The 20,291-nt window shown below is 46.4% G+C and overlaps 1 protein-coding gene across 1 annotated transcript in view; it reads left to right on the top strand.

The window, feature by feature from the left end:
• The window catches only part of LOC308184739 (uncharacterized protein), an 82,685-nt gene extending 64,112 nt beyond the window's left edge, over positions 1-18,573 (top strand). Inside the window, exon 2 of the mRNA XM_080572164.1 lies at positions 15,579-18,573. Within this exon, the coding sequence (XP_080428290.1) occupies positions 15,579-16,346 (768 nt within the window). The 3' untranslated portion in view covers positions 16,347-18,573. The remainder of the gene's footprint in view (positions 1-15,578) is intronic.
• The last annotated feature ends 1,718 nt before the right edge of the window (positions 18,574-20,291 follow it).

Below are 20,291 nucleotides of genomic sequence, written 5' to 3'. Positions count from 1 at the left end.
TACAGAATTTCACAGGATCTTTAGTCTCACACAGACAGACCCTGAGCCAAGAAAATCCCTGTTTACCAATGCTAACACCAAAGTCTGTGTATTCAAAGATCTAATGATAGCAAAAACAAAAACCAGACTATATATCCAATTTCAGGGCTACTTCAGAAAAATCAACAGGGAGTTTGTGGTAAGATATTTTTCTCCTATTTCTCTGGAGTACCAGTATGTCTCCTAAATAAGAGAAGCTGAACATTTGCGGTCAATATTTCATAAAACAAAACACATTTTAAATAGGTGATAGGGAATGAGCTGTTATAAAACTAAATCAGATTGCCAAAGATGTATACAGTGCATATCTCAAGCTCAGCACCAACTGGAACATCTATCCCATGCATATCAGAAGCCTGTACTCAAAGAACTCTGGAAAAACGATGAAGCTTCCCAAGTCTAGGGTTGCTGGGAATGCCTGAGGCTTCTCACTGAGGATGGGGCAAATGAAAATTGTCTCCTTAATTACAGGAGGTGTGTGCTAGTTGAGGAGCTGTGTCACCAGGTTAAAGGACCTGCAGGAGGAGTTCAGACAACTGCACAGCATCAGAGATAATGAGAAAATGATTAACAGGATCTTCTCAGAGATCCTGCAGAGACAAGAGCCCAAACTACCAACTGTACTGAAGGAGAGGCAGACAGAGTCTCTGCCTATCGGGTTGAGAAAAAGGCTCCCAAGATGGCAAAGGCTGGAAGCCTTTCTAGCACCAGAACTACCAAATAGGTTCTGTAGTTCTGCATCTGGTTGCAGATGAGGGGCTGGAGCTCTGTCCAGTGAAGCATCAGAGTTGGCTGCACCTGAACCGTGTGCAACAGCACCAGGAGGAAGTGGTAAGTGATAGTGGGAGACTCCTTGCTGTGGGGGACATGCTGACTTGACCTGCTGTACAGGGAGGTTTGCTGTTTGCCAGGAGCTCAGATCCAGGATGTTGATGAGAGACTGCCAAGGCCTGTCCAGCCCTTGGACTATTATCCCCTGCTGCTCATCCACATAGGAACCATGCTGTGACACTGACAGAAATGCTACTTTTCTAACACAAGGGTTTTTAAATATTTCTTATATCATGCTTTCTTTCCCACGTGCATTTAATTACAGAACAGTGAAAACTTCACCTAATTTAAGGGTGCCACTGACAGTGCTATCAATGCCTATGCCAAATGAGCACCTGGATCTCTCTTCTTTTCCGTGTGCGGGGAAAAACAGTTCTCCCTCCAGAAGCTACAAAAACACATACACACATTTGTCTGTCTAGGATGCCAGTGAAAAATATCCAACAAACCTCATTTCTTTGTGGCAAGCTATGAATAAATATGATTAAAAGAATTCTAAAGCTTCCCAGCCATAGGCAAAGAAATAAGTCATGAGGAATTTGATTATTTATTATGACCATGCATTTTTCATGGGTCATGTCAAAGAAGAGGTGATTTTCTCAACCCATTTCAAGTGTACCACACTGATGTGAAGATTATGTTCATAGCCTAAAATTGCATACCACAATTAAGAAAAAAAAATCTAACTTTAAGATTGGTTTGTGATAACTGTTCAAAACTAGAAATGAAATCTCTCTCAATCAAGTAAGAATTATAACACTATTTAAAAGCAAGGTAGTTACATGCAAAACTAGTGAAGAAAATATTCTTTATGAATTTTTGAATTGCATCTATTTGACAGGACTGCATAGGTGGGCTTCATTGCTTGTCCACTAAAAGAAGCATCTTTTGCTTGGTGTGCATTTCCCCTACACACAACAAAAAGAGAACTTGAATTCAAGAAGATATAAAAACAAGCCTTTTTATAGTCATGGGCAATGGCAAAAAGTTTTGAGGGCATAGAAAATACCTAAATCCCGAGAAAGAGAGAAACGTGGCTTGAAATCAAATTGAGTGTGCTCTCCTTCAGTGTCAACCTACATGAAAAACAGTCATGCTATTCTGTGCTTCTATTGAAAATAAACCATAACTTACTTGTGCCTGAAAGCAGAGACAAAGGAGCAATACCGGCAGCTGTACTTGTCTTCCTGGGTAAACATGGCCAGAGCCAAGTGACTCCTCTCATGAGATTGCAGACCCTGCACAGACATCAAAACCCGGTCACACTGGCTGCAGTGGTAGCCCCCAGGCCTGGTTTCATCTTCCAACGATGCTCCAGATTGAACTTCTGTAAATTCCACAGTGCCAGGTTCTTTGGCTCCCTCAAAACCCTCCAAAGTTGTGTTTGAAGGATCTTCAGCTTCCTGCTAAAAAACACATACCCCCCACCCCCCCAAAGCCATCAATTCTCTCTCCCTTCTACCCCTTAGTTTCTCCTATGTATTAATTTTAATGTCTAGGTTTCCAAATGCATTCACTTTCTAAAGATATTCCTACCATACTACACTAATAGCTTTCTGTATAAAGAGATTCTAGTATTTATATATATATACACATGTACATATATATACATATAGATATATATTTAAAAAACAAACAACCCATCTCTTGTTCCCTTTCCTAAGTGTTAATTATCATAGCATATATTTTGCAGCAACATTAAAACTGCAATATATATTTATATCATGTTTTTCAGGTCTTGGACTTAAGTTTTTGTTCCCTGCTGTTTAATATCTACTTGCTCAGAAGATGGTATTGACCCCACATAAACTTTACTTGGGAAGCAGGGAAAGAGCAGGAATCATTTGATAGGAGGAAAGTGTCTCATTCTGTCAGTAGTACTGTATAAGCTAAAGGAAAGCCAGTGTAAGGACAATGAAAGCTTAGGTAGAACCATTTAGACTCTGAAGCACTCAGCTACCTTACACAGCACACAGTTGATGTCATGAAATAGACACACTTTAGGTCACATTCTGAGAACTGTAGAAAGAGATTATGCTGAGTACTCACTGCAGCAAGGAGAACTGCATAACTAGTTTGTGCAATCTTACCACGCCTGAACTCCCCCTGCTGATGATATCCCGTAAAGCTGGCTGCAGAGCACAGCTTGTCCTCAGAGACATTCTAGGTGGTCTCCCCTTGCACGGGGAAGAAAACAGCAGCACATTTACAATTAACCACTTGAATTGGCCCCCGGGCTCAGCTGGCTATTTGAATAGGTATATTCAATATAATTTCACCTTTGCATATGGAGTGGGGGAAAAATAAAAAATAAAAAATCACACATCTTAAAGATACAAAACAAACAAACAAACAAAAAAAACAGAAAAGTAGCCCAGAAAAGCTTAGGGAGAAGCTCTTGCTCATAAATCAAGCCTTTCAGCCATCAATTACTTTGTAGAAGATAAGAAATGAGAATTTAAATAGCTTTTGTGCCCCAAATCAAAAGTGGAAGAAAGTCAAAACATCTTAAAGTAAACCAAACATGCTGCAGAAAGATGAAGAATAAAATTAGAATGTCATGCTTAACTGTTCAAAATATCCAATCCAAAACCCATTTGACTTCATGGGAGCCCTCTATGGGCTTTCAGTTAGGCCTTAATATCAAACAAAAATGTTGCCAGTTCACAGAATTCTCACCTTTACTGTAGCTGACACAGAAGAAACATTCCCATACTGGACATGCTTACGGAGGTGATTACAGATGGCTCGAAGTGTTGGATGAACTTCCACACAAAATTTACATTTGTAGGCAACTATTTTCCTCTCAAGTTTTGAAGCATCTTCCAAGTGTCCAAAAGTCTATTGAAGCACATGAGTATGAATCAGTTATACTAATGCAATATTGAAACATGCTTCTGTCTCACTTTTAGGAATATACTCAGACCAGATTTTGCACCTGAAGGGACATTACATTTAGTGTATACATGCTGTTGTACAAAACTTCAACCTCAATTTGCATTGACTTCTATTAAAGCCCCCAAAATAGGTTGACAAGACGTGCACAGGAGAAACCTTGAGTTTCTGCATAATAGTGGTCCCTTGGAATACCATTCAGTTTGAGCTTACAAGACCAAACCATGCTCTTTCATGATCCTGTCTCCCCCTGCCCTGTCCAAGTGTAAGCTTTTCTATAGCAAGTAGAGCTACTCCAGATGAGGAGAGGGGGTACAGAAAAGAGTATTAGAATTTGGTCTTCTGTTCACAGGAGCACTTGTCCAAAACTTGAAGACATGCGCATAAACATCATATTCTTTATCAGAAAACATACTGAAAGGGATAAGCTTGAGAAGAAAATTGGTGTGTTATTTCAATGAATATTGGAGATAGGGACATTTGCTAAAGAATCTACAAAAAAGCAAAACAGCAGCCTTGCAATAGAAGAATAAATACCTGTCAGATATAGATAGACCTCCATAAGGGTGGGAAGAAGGAAGGAAGATAGGAAAAATCCTGAAGAAAACAGTTGGAAGGAACGGAGTTTCCTAAGGAGCCTAGGAATGGTTGGAGAATGAAGGAAATTAAAGAAGAATATGTAACTGACTTATGGAGCCCAGTGACATGCTGAGTCACTCATTAACTTGCATTAATTTGGCTGTCAAAGACATGAAAAGACATGAAAGTGGGCAGGAGTAATAAGGAGTCTAAGGAGCAACTTTTTTTTTTTTATTTTTTTTTTTCTCCCTGGGGAGAGGAAACAGAGAAGGAGATCAGACACACAGATCCTTACCCTCTCTTGTTTGAGATCTGTAAAAGCACCATCTGCATGTTTCTGCTTGCTCAAAGGCTGTTTCCTCCTTTCCTGACGTTTTGCACGCTTCTGGAATTCCTCATTGTGACTATTTAAGTGTGAGGTCAGCTCTGCCATGCTATGCAATTTAGTATCACAGTGCTTGCACTGGTAGACAGCATTATGAAAGTGGGTGCCACTTCCCGGTATGGTAAAGTCTCTCTTTAAGTCCTTGCTGTGGTGGTCAGTGTAATGCATGCACAGCAGCTCTGCTGTGCTGAAGGATAGCTTGAAACATTTTATGCACCTGAAAGGAAGCCACTCAATTTCCTCAGCCTTGTTCCCCACCTCAGGTTTTGCAAAGTCATTCCTTTTCTCAGCTAGAATTGATTTTTCATGTTCATCAGCATATACGGCAGTGAAATAACCCCCCAGCTTGCTCGCATGCTGCTTTTTAGGGAAAACACCAGGGTGACTCTTCATGTAGTGGGACACAATACCTTTTTTGCTAAAAGATTGAAAGGAACAAAGTGAGCATTTCTTCTTCTCCACTGCCCTCCTCAGCTCCTCACTTAACTGAAGAGTGTCATCTTTGGAAGGAGATGGAATGATCACTTCATTGGGTTTGTTGCTTACTGTCCTGGAGGCAGCTAAACAGTGAGTGTAGTAAGCATCAATGTCATGCCTTTTTTGGTAGTGTGCTGCAAGCCCTTTGCAGATAGGGTTGGTGTAGGAACACAGAGTACACTTGAAGAAGTTGTTCTTGCCTTCTGGTTGTGCCCGAACGTTATTATGTTTGATGCGGTAGTGCCTAGCTATCCCCTTCCAGGTGGAACAGAAGTATTTGCAAAGCTGACACCAGAACACTGTGTGAGACACTAAGTGAGAACTGGAAAAATGAGGTGCTGGGCTAAAGATGTCTCCAACACCCTCAGCAGCAATTTCTGGGGAGTCCTTGATTTCAGTCACCATATCTGGCTCTGCTGAGGCAGACACCTTTGGCAGTGACTGAGCAAAAACATCAAATTCAGGCTGATTGTGGTATTTCTCATAGTGAATTTTGAGCTTCTCCAATGTGCCATGGGTGTAAGGGCATAGTTTGCACTGATATGCACCATAGCCTTGCTTGAAAATCCTATTTGTCTCTTCTATGTCATTCTGGGTGTCATTTGGCTGTTTCACATCATGCACAAAGTCTTCAGCAGTGACCTTCACTGATGGGTGCCGTTTCTGGTAATGTGTGAGGACACCATGAATGCGTGTGTTGATGTATGGGCAATGCCTGCACTTGTACACAGCCCCTGAGTTAATGTCTATGTCCTGTGCAAAGTCACCAGCTTTCACTTTCATGCCAGGATGTTTTTTACCATAATGTGTCAGGAGGCCATGCAAGTTATTGTATTCAGACTGGCAAACTGTACACTGATATGGAGTAGAGGAGATGGCAGGGTTTGCAGAAGTAAGCTGAATATTTTTTTCCTGGGAAAGGTTGGGGTCCTCCACATCCTGATCCATTTGTGATGCTATCTGGTCTTCAGAATTAATCCTGGCCCAAACTTTATTGAACTGTGTGCCAATTTTCTCATCAGCATCTTTCTCCTTAATGATATCTAAAAATACAGAATCATCCCCGTTCAGGGCCCAAGGGTGAAAAGCCCGGTGGTGATTAGTAATATCCCAAATGGAGGATGCTTCAAAAATGCAGTCTCTGCATTTATAGGTCTTTGCCTCTGTTGGCATCACTAGAGTAGGAGAGGAAGGATCTGGACCTGCCCAGAGTTTAGTTGCCATATATGTATAGTCAACATAATTCTCAGGATGTCTTCTTTGGTAATGTACAAACAAACCACTTGGTTCTGTATGTGAATAAATGCACCATTCACAGTGATAACCAACTTCTATCAAGCCATCCAAAAATGCCCATCTCAGAATGGACGTAACTGTGGCCTTCAGATTTGGGTGGTCTTTCTTAATATGCTTCCTCAACGCATAGAAGTAAGGTGATGTGTAGCTACACTGCCTGCATTTGAGGGCTCTCAGCTTTGTCTTGTCCTGTTCAGTGCTGGAGGTGTGAGCAAGCATGCTGCCAGATGATTTCTTCTGGTTGTGATCACAAAGGCTTCTAATGGTGGCTGCATGCTGCCTAATCATGTCTGCGTTGGCTTTGAAATCACGATGCTTCTTTTGATAATGAATGAGCACACCTTTCACAGTCCGGTTTCCATAATCACAGTGCTGGCAGAAGAACATTTCATTCTCAAGGGGACTCACAGAGCTCTCAGAACTGCCCCAGCTCAAATGCTGCATTGACACTGGCATCTTCTGTATCCCAGGTGACAGCTCACCAGCCTCCATCATTGCTGCAGTAGGGGGTGCCTGCCTGATGTACTTGGCAGTGACCTTTACTTCTGGGTGCCTTTTCTGGTAGCGGACAAGCACTCCCACAACTGAATGGTTACTGTATGAACAATGTTTGCAATAGTAGAGTTCAGGAGGAATGTCTGGGGGCAGTGGTGGGGGAGGTGGAGGTTGAGAAGCCAAGTTGGACAGTTTTGGGGAGACAGACACCTCCATTTCAAAAGACATTTGAGCCAGGGAAGAGCACCTGTCAACAGCAGCTATATGCATGGTCTTCTGAATTCTGAAATATGATGCTTTTTCTTCAGGGTGTTTTTTTCTGGTAATGCACCAGAACTGAATGTATGTTAGGGCTTGCAAAAGAACACACATCACAGTCATAAACAACCACAGAATTGACCAAAGGCGCCTTCTGGTTTTCACTTTCAGGACTAAAATTATTTGTGGTACTTTTGTTAAGACCTGCTGGCACACTAATCCCATGAGACATAGGGGTGGAGGTTGTCATAGTTTTTGGAGTAGAATTCAATATCTCTCTCAGTGTCTGAGACTCTGTGCTTAGCCCCTCTTGCTGCTCAACAACATAGCTTGAAAATATCATTGCATTGTTAATTTTCACTGTTGGATGCATTCTTTGGTAATGTGGCATCAGGCTTCTAACATTTGGGCTAGTGTAAGAACAGAAGCAACAGTGGTAGATCAGATCAGAGTGATCAAAGTTCAGTACATTCATAGCTTCAGGGTGATGTTCTCCATAATGTTGCTGCAGATCTTCAAAGTTTGTGTAATCAATATAACACTCAAGGCATCTGTATACTGCACTGTGATCACTGGGATCCAAGATATACCTAAAGCTGAATTTTATGTAAGGGTGCATCCGTTGGTAATGGGTGCTAACACTCCTGGCAGATTTGTTGCTGAAATCACAGTGTTTACAATAGTAAAGCCTGCCAGAGTCATTAAATTCTGCATTTTCATTGTTCTGATCAGGGCCACACATATTTGGCTGGCTTCCCAGAACAGAAACATTAGGACTCTGTTGGTCTTTCATGCTAATGGAAGAAAAATAATCTTCGTCATCTTCAGATAAAGTGAGTTCAGTCTCTGCTCCATTGGTGGAATTATAATCATGATGAATGTTTCTGAAGTTTGCCTCCTTCTGGGAATCATTAGTCTCTCTCCCCCACATTTGCTGGAGTGCATAAGAACTAGAAACCTCCATCACTGGTTCTGTTTGTTCTTCTTCCCTGTCTAATTCCACTTCTATCTCTACCTCATTGTCCTCGTTATCTTCCCCCTCTTCTTCATCATCCTCTACATTGATCACAGCATCTTCTTGCTGTTTGTTTTGGTTGATTTTGCTCTGCAGGTTGCTTGCTATTTCATCAATTCTAGTTCTTTTCTTCACTGGCAAGAGATCCAAAGGGCAGTCATTTGACACCTTCCGAGGTACCTTAGCAACAAAGTTATTTTCAGATGAGAGCCCAAGAATTGAGGTCTGGCTTTTCTTCACTGTGCTGACAGAGGTGAGAGCATCTGCCTCACTCTCCTGTGGCATGTTGGATGGCAGTCCATCATATTTAGGTAAGTTGTCACAAAATGAGTGCTTGTGCTGCTGATGAACTCTGAGGCCTTTCAAAGTAGTGGTGGAATAATTACACACTGTGCACTTATAGGGATGCTGTGAATGGGGTTGAGGCAACTGCTGCTGTTGCTGCTGCACTGGCTCCATCATCCCAGCTGACTTCCTTTCATTTATATTTACACTTTCATAAGAAACTGTGTTGTCATTCAAAGAGGAGACAATGTTTTCACTCTGAGAATTCACAGTGTCCCAGTCTGATGTTGCACCTGCATGACACTGCCTGTGAGCTCCAAGCTTCAGTGAACTTCTACAGGTAAAAGGGCATTCATCACATTTGTATACAGACATCTTTCCAGACAGGTGGATATTCTCAATGTGACGGGAGATGCTTCAGCGGTGCACTGTGAGGAAAGGGCAAAAAGGACATTGAAACCTGTTCATGTGTCTTCTAAAGGGAATCCCCTTCATTTCCAACAGCTTGTTGCCATCAGATCCCATCAATTGCTCTGCAGACATTCGTGAGGTCTGGTGATCCACAGAGTTCAAGCCATTCTTGCTGTCCACTTTGTTTAGCTCTTTGTCTGAGCTGGAGTCATTTAGCATACTGTTTGTTTCCAAGTCAGCAGAAGAATTTCTGGGTAGGGTACTGAAAGAACTGGCGGAGGAGCTGGCCGAGCCGCTTTCCATCATTTATCGGCAGTCCTGGCTATCGGGGGAGGTCCCAGTTGACTGGCGGCTAGCCAATGTGACGCCCATCTATAAGAAGGGCCGCAGGGCAGACCCGGGGAACTATAGGCCTGTCAGTTTGACCTCAGTGCCAGGAAAGCTCATGGAGCAGATTATCTTGAGGGTCATCACGCGGCACTTGCAGGGCAAGCAGGCGATCAGGCCCAGTCAGCATGGGTTTATGAAAGGCAGGTTCTGCTTGACGAACCTGATCTCCTTCTATGACAAAGTGATGCGCTTGGTGGATGAGGGAAAGGCTGTGGATGTGGTCTACCTTGACTTCAGTAAGGCTTTTGACACCGTTCCCCACAACATTCTCCTCAAGAAACTGGCTGCTCGGGGCTTGGACTGGCGTACACTTCGCTGGGTTAGAAACTGGCTGGATGGCCGGGCCCAGAGAGTTGTGGTGAATGGAGTCAAATCTGGTTGGAGGCCGGTTACTAGTGGTGTCCCCCAGGGCTCGGTACTGGGGCCGGTCCTCTTTAATATCTTTATCGATGATCTGGATGAGGGCGTCCAGTGCACCCTCAGTAAGTTTGCAGATGACACCAAGCTAAGTGCGTGTGTCGATCTGCTCGAGGGCAGGAAGGCTCTGCAGGAGGATCTGGATAGGCTGGACCGATGGGCTGAGGTCAACTGTATGAAGTTCAACAAGGCCAAGTGCCGGGTCCTGCACCTGGGGCGCAACAACCCCAAGCAGAGCTACAGGCTGGGAGATGAGTGGCTGGAAAGCTGCCTGGCCGAGAAGGACCTGGGAGTATTGGTTGATAGTCGGCTGAATATGAGCCAGCAGTGTGCTCAGGTGGCCAAGAAGGCCAACAGCATCCTGGCTTGCATAAGAAGCAGTGTGGCCAGCAGGTCTAGGGAAGTGATTGTGCCCCTGTACTCGGCTCTGGTGAGGCCGCACCTCGAGTACTGTGTTCAGTTCTGGGCCCCTCGCTACAGGAAGGACATGGACGTGCTCGAGCGAGTCCAGAGAAGGGCGACTGTCCTGGTTCCAGTTAGGACAGAGTTAATTTTCCCTCATAGTAGCTGGTAGGGTGCTATGTTTTGGATTAGGGTGAGAAGAGCGCTGATAACATGCTGATGTTTTAATTGTTGCAGAGCAGTGTTTACACCAGGCCAAGGACTTTTCGGCTTCTCGCTCTGTCCTGCCAGCGAGCAGGCTGGGGGTGCAGCAGGAGCTGGGAGGGGACAGACCCAGGACAGCTGACCCAAACTGGCCAAAGGGGTATTCCATACCATCTGACGTCATGCTAAACAATATATAGGGGTGGCTGGCCGGGGTGGGGGGGCCGGGCTGCTCGGGGATAGGCTGGGCATCGGTCAGCGGGTGGTGAGCAATTGCATTGTGCATCACTTGTTTTCTTACACATTATTATTATTAATACTATTATCATTATCACTATTATTATTATTGTTATTATTATATTCCTGTCTTAATAAACTGTCTTTATCTCAACTCACCGGCTTCACTTTCCCGTTTTTCTCCCCCATCCCAGAGAGGGAGGGGGGAGGGTGAGCGAACGGCTGTGTGGTGTTTAGCTGCCAGCCGGGTTAAACCACAACAGCCCTTTTGGCGCCCAACGTGGGGCTCGAAGGGTTGAGATATCGACAAATTTGACCAGAGTGTGTTAAACTAAAATTGGTATAAGTATTGGACCTGCTTAATAGTTGCTAGTCACGATGTTGATTGCCTTAATCTCCAGTCTGCTGTACCTGTATTCCAAATTGAGTTTTGTAGTGCGTTACTTTCTGTATGTGCTCCCTGTTGCACTGTTTATCCTTTCCGGGCCCTGGTTTAAGATTGTTATGGTACTGTGCGGTATAACAATGGCTTATGAAATGATGAAATATCTGGTCACGACTTTAACCTGGTATTTGTACTCAGCACTGACGTCGACTCTATACTTTGGAAACCATATCTCGGAAACTATTAGCAATTACACCTATTGCCTGTTTTCGTTAGGGAGCCAATCTGTGAAGGGGACAGGGGAAGACATGTTTCCCTACCTGTTCACTCTCCCTTTCTCCTTCACCACCACCCTCTTATCCCCCGAGCTAGTTACGGTGGTTCTCCGAGATGTTGAATATCCTTGGGATACTCAGACCAGCCTGCTCTTGTTGTTATGTCTCCTGAATGCGCTTCAGGTTTTGTTGAGGGTTAAACAACTACTTAGGAATCTCATCCGGAGATCTGTCTTGAGGCGGGATAGTTGCGAGTGGCAGGGAGTGTGGGAGGATATGGGCAGGTTTCTAGAGCAGTGGTCACCTCCAGTGTTTTGGACATTCACCCCTGAACAACTGCAAAATCCTAAAAAGCTGGCAGAATGCTTGAAAAAAAGGTGTCATGACTCTGGCAGTTCCAAAGTGACACAAATCACTGTAGCGTGCTGGGGTCTGGCTTGTGCCTATCGAGCTGCAATTGATGCTACTAGCAACCTAGCTCCAGCTCCAGCTCCTGCAGCCGTTCCAGTTCCAGCTCCTGCAGCCGCTCCAGCTCCTGCAGCTGCTCCAGCTCCAGCTCCTGCAGCCGCTCCAGCTCCAGCTCCTGCAGCCGCTCCAGTTCCAGCACCTGCAGCCGCTCCAGCTCCTGCAGCCGCTCCAGCTCCTGCAGCCGCTCCAGCTCCAGCTCCTGCAGCCGCTCCAGCTCCAGCTCCTGCAGCCGCTCCAGCTCCTGCAGCCGCTCCAGCTCCTGCAGCCGCTCCAGCTCCAGCCCCTGCAGCCGCTCCAGCTCCTGCAGCTGCTCCAGTTCCAGCTCCTGCAGCCGCTCCAGCCCCTGCAGCCGCTCCAGCTCCAGCTCCAGCTCCTGCAGCCGCTCCAGCCCCTGCAGCTGCTCCAGCTCCAGCTCCTGCAGCTGCTCCAGCTCCTGCAGCTGCTCCAGCTCCAGCTCCTGCAGCCGCTCCAGCTCCAGCTCCTGCAGCCGCTCCAGTTCCAGCACCTGCAGCCGCTCCAGCTCCTGCAGCCGCTCCAGCTCCTGCAGCCGCTCCAGCTCCAGCTCCTGCAGCCACTCCAATTCCAGCTCCTGCAGCCGCTCCAGCTCCAGCTCCTGCAGCCGCTCCAGCCCCTGCAGCCGCTCCAGCTCCAGCTCCAGCTCCTGCAGCCGCTCCAGCCCCTGCAGCTGCTCCAGCTCCAGCTCCTGCAGCTGCTCCCACTCCTGTGTCTGGGTCAGAGAAACGAGCTGTAGCAGTGCAAGTTGACCCCGCAGAGGGTATTCCAACCCCTGTGGCAGACCCTGTGTCTGGGTTAGAGAAACGAGCTGTAGCAGTGCAAGTTGCCCCTGTAGACAAGGTGAAAAAATGGTATAGAGGCTCAGGTCGTTTAGAACGCAGACAGTCTTCTGCTAAGTCTGGGCATAGTGAAGACGAGGCTGGGCCATCAAAGGTGCAGGAGACTGAAGATGAGGATGAGGATGTCGAAAAATCAACAGTAACTACCCGGACTCTATACCAGCGTGAGCTACGAGATGTGCGAAAAGATTTTGGTCGCTGTATAGGCGAGCAGCTTGTCACCTGGCTGCTCCGGTGCTGGGACACGGGAGCCAATTATGTGGAATTAGAGGGCAAGGAAGCCAGGCGGCTGGGATCCCTTACTAGGGACGCATGCATTGACAAAGCAATTGGAGATGGAGCACAATCTCGCAGCCTCTGGAGGCGTCTCCTGTCAGCTGTGCAGGAAAGGTATCCCTTCAAGGAAGAACTTGTATGTCTACCAGGCAAATGGACCACCATGGAGAAGGGAATTCAGTACCTGAGGGAATTGGCCGTACGGGAAGTCATTTATAAGGACCTAGACGACGCACAAACATCCGCAGATCCAGATGCAGTCCGGTGTACACCACCCATGTGGCGGAAGTTTGTACGGAGTGCACCATCATCATATGCCAGCTCATTGGCAATACTAGCCTGGAAAGCGGAGGAGAATCCCACAGTGAATGAAGTGACTAAAATACTCCGGCAGTACGAAGGAAATCTCTCCTCTTCCCTACAGGCCTGTGTCTCAGCTGTGGAGAAACTCTCTGAAGAGGTCCACCAACTTAAAGAGAATTTATCTTCCCCTTCACCTGAACGAACCAGTGTCCACCAGCTAAAAGAGAATGCTTTGGAGAAACTTTCTGAAAAGATACACCAACTTGAAGAAAGATTATCTTTCCCTTCACCTGAACGAACCAGTGTCCACCAGCTAAAAGAGAATACTTTGGAGAAACTTTCTGAAAAGATCCACCAACTTGAAGAGAGATTATTTTCCTCCCCACCTGTACAAACCAGTGTCTCCGCTATTAGGGGTAAACGTTCATCTATGCAAGGAAGACAATATGGTGGGCACACACACCGCGCCACCCTGTGGTTTTACCTACGTGACCATGGAGAGGACATGAGAAAATGGGATGGAAAATCTACTGCGACCCTAGAGGCACGGGTACGTGAATTGCAAAGGAAAACAATTGGGAAAAAGGAGTTCTCTGAAAAGTTTGCCGCTCCAACTTCCAGCAGGCAGTCCTTTAAACACAGAAATGAAGATTCTGACCAGGACTAGAGGGGCCCTGCCTCCAGCCAGGGGGAGGAAAGGGACAATCGAGTTTATTGGACTGTGTGGATTCGATGGCCTGGCACGTCAGACGCACAGAAGTATAAGGCTTTGGTAGACACCGGTGCACAATGTACTCTAATGCCATCAAGCTATAAAGGGCCAGAGCCCATCTGTATTTATGGTGTGACGGGGGGATCCCAGCAGTTAACTGTATTGGAGGCTGAAGTGAGTCTAACCGGTAATGAGTGGCAAAAGCACTGTATTGTGACTGGCCCAGATGCTCCGTGCATCCTTGGCATAGACTATCTTAGAAGAGGATATTTCAAGGACCCAAAAGGGTTCCGCTGGGCTTTTGGCATAGCTGCTTTGGAGACAGAGGACATTAAACAGTTGTCTACCTTGCCCGGTCTCTCAGAGGACCCTTCTGTTGTGGGGTTGCTGAGGGTTGAAGAACAGCAAGTGCCGATCGCTACCACAACTGTGCACCGGCGGCAATATCGCACCAACCGAGACTCCCTGAGTCCCATCCATAAGCTAATTCGTCAACTGGAGAGCCAAGGAGTGATCAGCAAGACTCATTCACCTTTTAATAGTCCCATATGGCCAGTGCGAAAGTCTAATGGTGAGTGGAGGCTAACAGTGGACTATCGTGGCCTGAACGAAGTCACGCCACCACTGAGTGCTGCAGTGCCGGACATGCTAGAACTCCAGTATGAACTGGAATCAAAGGCAGCCAAGTGGTATGCCACAATTGATATCGCTAATGCATTTTTCTCCATCCCTCTAGCAGCACAGTGCAGGCCACAGTTTGCTTTCACTTGGAGGGGAGTCCAATATACTTGGAATCGGCTGCCCCAGGGGTGGAAACACAGGCCTACCATTTGCCATGGACTGATCCAGTCTGCGCTGGAGCAGGGGGAAGCTCCTGAACACCTGCAGGACATCGATGACATCATTGTGTGGGGTGACACTGCAGAAGAAGTTTTCGAGAAAGGGAAGAAAATAGTCCAAATCCTTCTGAAGGCCGGTTTTGCCATAAAACAGAATAAAGTTAAAGGACCTGCACGAGAGATCCAGTTTTTAGGAATAAAATGGCAAGATGGACGTCGTCAAATCCCAATGGATGTGATCAACAAAATAACAGCTATGTCTCCACCAACTAGCAAAAAAGAAACACAAACTTTCCTAGGTGTCGTGGGGTTTTGGAGAATGCATATTCCAAATTACAGTCTGATTGTAAACCCGCTCTACCAAGTAACCCGTAAGAAGAATGCTTTTGAATGGGGCCCTGAGCAACGACAAGCCTTTGAACAAATTAAGCAGGAAATAGTTCATGCAGTAGCCCTCGGGCCAGTCCGAACAGGACCAGATGTAAAGAATGTGCTCTACACCGCAGCCGGGGAGAATGGTCCCACCTGGAGCCTCTGGCAGAAAGAACCTGGGGAAACTCGAGGTCGACCCCTGGGGTTTTGGAGTCGGGGATACAGAGGACCTGAAGCCCGCTATACTCCAACCGAAAAGGAGATATTGGCAGCATATGAAGGAGTTCGATCTGCTTCGGAAGTGGTCGGTACTGAAGCGCAGCTCCTCCTGGCACCCCGACTGCCGGTACTAGGCTGGATGTTCAAAGGAAGGGTCCCCTCTACACATCATGCAACTGATGCTACATGGAGCAAGTGGGTTGCACTGATTACTCAGCGGGCTCGAATAGGAAACCCCAGTCGCCCAGGAATCTTGGAGGTGATTATGGACTGGCCAGAAGGCAAATACTTTGGGATATCATCATCAGAGGAGGGGGTTCGTGCTGAAGAAGCCCCACTGTACAACAAGCTACCGGAAAATGAGAAGAAATATGCCTTGTTCACTGACGGGTCCTGTCGTATTGTGGGAAAGCATCGGAGATGGAAAGCTGCTGTATGGAGTCCTACACGACGAGTTGCAGAAGCTGCTGAGGGAGAAGGTGAATCGAGTCAGTTTGCAGAAGTGAAAGCCATTCAGCTGGCTTTAGATATTGCTGAACGAGAAAAGTGGCCAGTTCTCTCTCTCTATACTGATTCATGGATGGTAGCAAATGCCCTGTGGGGGTGGTTACAGCAATGGAAGCAGAACAACTGGCAGCGCAGGGGCAAGCCCATCTGGGCTGCGGCATTGTGGCAAGATATTGCTGCCCGGGTGGAGAACCTGGTTGTAAAGGTACGCCATGTAGATGCTCATGTGCCCAAGAATCGGGCTACTGAAGAACATCAAAACAACCAGCAGGTGGATCAGGCTGCTAAGATTGAAGTGGCTCAGGTGGACCTGGACTGGCAACATAAAGGTGAATTATTTATAGCCAGATGGGCCCATGACACCTCAGGCCATCAAGGTAGAGATGCAACCTACAGATGGGCTCGTGATCGAGGGGTGGACCTGACCATGGACACTATAGCGCAGGTTATTCATGACTGTGAAACATGTGCTGCAATCAAGCAAGCCAAACGGTCAAAACCTCTTTGGTATGGAGGATGATGGCTGAAATATAAATATGGAGAGGCCTGGCAGATTGATTACATCACACTCCCTCAAACCCGCAACGGCAAGCGCCACGTACTTACAATGGTGGAAGCAACCACCGGATGGCTGGAAACATATCCTGTGCCCCATGCCACCGCCCGGAACACTATCCTGGGCCTTGAAAAGCAAGTCCTATGGCGACATGGCACCCCAGAGAGAACTGAGTCAGACAACGGGACTCATTTCCGAAACAACCTTATAGACACTTGGGCCAAAGAACATGGTATTGAGTGGGTGTATCACATCCCCTATCATGCACCAGCCTCTGGAAAAGTTGAACGATACAATGGACCGTTGAAGACTACACTGAAAGCAATGGGTGCTGGGACATTCAAAAATTGGGATACACATTTGGCAAAGGCCACCTGGTTAGTCAATACCAGGGGATCTGCCAACCGAGCTGGACCTGCCCAATCAAACCTGTTACGCACTGTAGAAGGGGATAAAGTTCCTGTAGTACACGTAAGAAACATGCTGGGTAAAACAGTCTGGGCTACTCCTGCCTCAGGAAAAGGCAAACCCATTCGTGGAATTGCTTTTGCTCAGGGACCTGGATGCACTTGGTGGGTAATGCAAAAGAATGGGGAGGTCCGGTGTGTACCTCAAGGGGATTTGATACTGGGTGAGAATAGCCCATGAGTTGAATTGTAGTATGTTAATTATTATATAATACTGTATGTCATCACTACCATGATTGCTATATATCATAGATGAAAATGGTGATTAATTAGAATGTATTGGAAAGAGTGTAACCTGAGCATGACATAAATGGTATGGAATAAGGGGTGGATATCTGTCCTGGTTCCAGTTAGGACAGAGTTAATTTTCCCTCATAGTAGCTGGTAGGGTGCTATGTTTTGGATTAGGGTGAGAAGAGCGCTGATAACATGCTGATGTTTTAATTGTTGCAGAGCAGTGTTTACACCAGGCCAAGGACTTTTCGGCTTCTCGCTCTGTCCTGCCAGCGAGCAGGCTGGGGGTGCAGCAGGAGCTGGGAGGGGACAGACCCAGGACAGCTGACCCAAACTGGCCAAAGGGGTATTCCATACCATCTGACGTCATGCTAAACAATATATAGGGGTGGCTGGCCGGGGTGGGGGGGCCGGGCTGCTCGGGGATAGGCTGGGCATCGGTCAGCGGGTGGTGAGCAATTGCATTGTGCATCACTTGTTTTCTTACACATTATTATTATTAATACTATTATCATTATCACTATTATTATTATTATTATTGTTATTATTATATTCCTGTCTTAATAAACTGTCTTTATCTCAACTCACAGGCTTCACTTTCCCGTTTCTCTCCCCCATCCCAGAGAGGGAGGGGGGAGGGTGAGCGAACGGCTGTGTGGTGTTTAGCTGCCAGCCGGGTTAAACCACAACAGCGACCAAGCTGGTGAGGGGTCTGGAGAACAAGTCTTACGAGGAGCGGCTGAGGGAGCTGGGCTTGTTCAGCCTGGAGAAGAGGAGGCTCAGGGGCGACCTTATCGCTCTCTACAGTTACCTTAAAGGAGGCTGTAAAGAGGTGGGGGTTGGTCTGTTCTCCTACGTGCCTGGTGACAGGACGAGGGGGAATGGGCGAAAGTTGCGCCAGGGGAGTTTTAGGTTGGATGTTAGGAAGTACTTCTTTACCGAAAGGGTTATTAAGCATTGGAACGGGCTGCCCAGGGAGGTGGTGGAGTCACCATCCCTGGAGGTCTTTAAAAGACGTTTAGATGTAGAGCTTAGCGATATGGTTTAGTGGAGTACTTAGTGTTAGGTCGGAGGTTGGACTCGATGATCTTGAGGTCTCTTCCAACCTAGAAATCTGTGATACTGTGATACTGTAATTTATCATGTCAGCAACTCCATAGTGGGATCTGTCAGACAAATTAATTACACCCGAATTGTGAGGTAACTTAGACTTCATTTGAGGATAAGACACAGAAGAGTCCTGGGCACTCTTACTCTGCACATCAGGTGTAATGGTTCCATCTTTTTGCTGCCTCAAACTTGACAGTATTTTTACCATGCTGCGGTGCTTCTTCATCATATGGTCACACCAGCGCTCCCTTCGAGGTGTCTGGTAACTGCACCATTCACAGAAAAAATTGCCTCTGGACTTTATTAGAGGCTTGACCATGGACTCCAAAATGCTCCGTTCTACCACCTCTGCAGGCAATTCCTTGCAGGATTCCTGCACTGGCACAGAGGCAGATATCAACTCAGATATAGCAGAGGCAGCAGCAGAAGATAAACTCTCCTTCAGATTGTTTTTGCGATACATTTTCTGGTGCTTAGTAATCCTTGCACGCCTTGGTGATTTGTAGGAACAGAACTGGCAAGAGAAAACTTTGCCAAACCCCTCATGCATCATGACGTTGTAATTTAAGGATCCAGAAGTGTGTGCCCCTACTGAGCTCCCTCTAACTTGTGCTCCATGAACCTTGCAAGTGTGCTCTATGAGGAGGTTTTTAGATTGGAAGTAATGCACACAGAATTTGCACTGGAAAAACTTGTTGGTAGGTTTAGGATTTTGAGCAATGTGCTGACCATAAAAACTTTGGCTCTAGCTATAACAACTCTCTGCCATATCAACCATTCCCCTCAGTTTTGTGTCATCTTCAAACTTTCTGAGGGTGTACTCTGCCCCATCATACAGATCATTAGTGATGTTGAACAGGATTGAACCCAATATTAACTCCCGGAGTACACCAGACTTTGCACCACTGATCACCACGCTGGGTTTGGACATTCAACCAGTTTTTGATCCACCTCACTGTCTGCCCATCCAGCCTATACTTCAACAGTTTATCTATGATGATTTAATGGGGGACAGTGTCAAAGGCTTTCCTGAAGTCCACAAAAATAATACCCAGAGAGTTGTTCTGCCATCCCAAGGGACCTTGACAGGCAGGAGAAATGGGCTGACAGGAACCTCATGTGGTTCAACAAGGAGAAGTGCCAAGTGCTGCACCTGGGAAGGAACAACCCCAGGCACCAGTACATTCTGGGGGCCACCCAGCTGGAAAGCAGATTGGCAGAAAAGGCCCTGGGGGTCCTGGTGGGCACCAAGTTGAATGTGAGCCAGAAATGTGCCCTTGCCACTAAAAAGGCTAATGGTATCTTGGGCTGCATTAGGCAAATTATTCCAGCAGGTCAAAGAGGTGATCCTTCCCCTCTACTCAGCACTGGTGAGCCCACACCTGGAGTCCTGTGTCCAGTTCTGGAAAGAGACATAGATGTACTGGAGACGGTCCAACGCAGGGCCACAAAAATGATTAAGGGGCTGGAGCATCTCTTCTATGAGGAAAGGCGGAGAGAGCAGGGACTTGAGCCTAGAGGGGAGGATCTCATCAATATATATAAATACCTGAAGGGAGGGTGCAATGAAGATGGAGACAGGCTCTTTTTCAGTGGTATGCAGTGAAAGGACAAGAGGCAATGGGCACAAACTAGAACACAAGAGGTTCCATCCGAACATCAGGAAACGCTTCTTTACTGTGAGGGTGATGAGCACTGAAACAGGTTGCCCAGAGAGGTTGTGGACTCTCCTTCCTTGGAGATATTCAAAAGTTGCCTGGACATGGTCTTGGGCAATTAGCTCTTGGTGGCCCTGCTTGAGCAGGGAGGTTGGAAAAGATGACCTCCATAGGTCCCTTCCAACCTAAAATATTCTGTGATTCTGTATCATGACAGATAGAAAATAAAGAAGACAAAGAGCAAGATTTTCAGATTTGTCCTTTGAGATGTGCTAGGGTCATAATTTCTTTGCATTTCAGTTACTTAAACTTGCATTCCATAATCATTTTCATTACCAAATAGTACTAACAGCAAAATTTGGGGGAGAGTGGAAGTGACATGGGGAGGTTAGCCAAATTAATTAAATCAGAAACAGATCAGAAAGTTTAAATAACAAAAG

Source organism: Anser brachyrhynchus (assembly GCF_964034855.1).
Source record: "Anser brachyrhynchus genome assembly, chromosome: W".
In the NCBI taxonomy this organism is placed as follows: Eukaryota; Metazoa; Chordata; class Aves; order Anseriformes; family Anatidae; genus Anser; species Anser brachyrhynchus.
The sequence above is the reverse complement of the archived record's forward strand: the minus strand, read 5'-3'. Positions and strand labels throughout refer to the sequence as shown.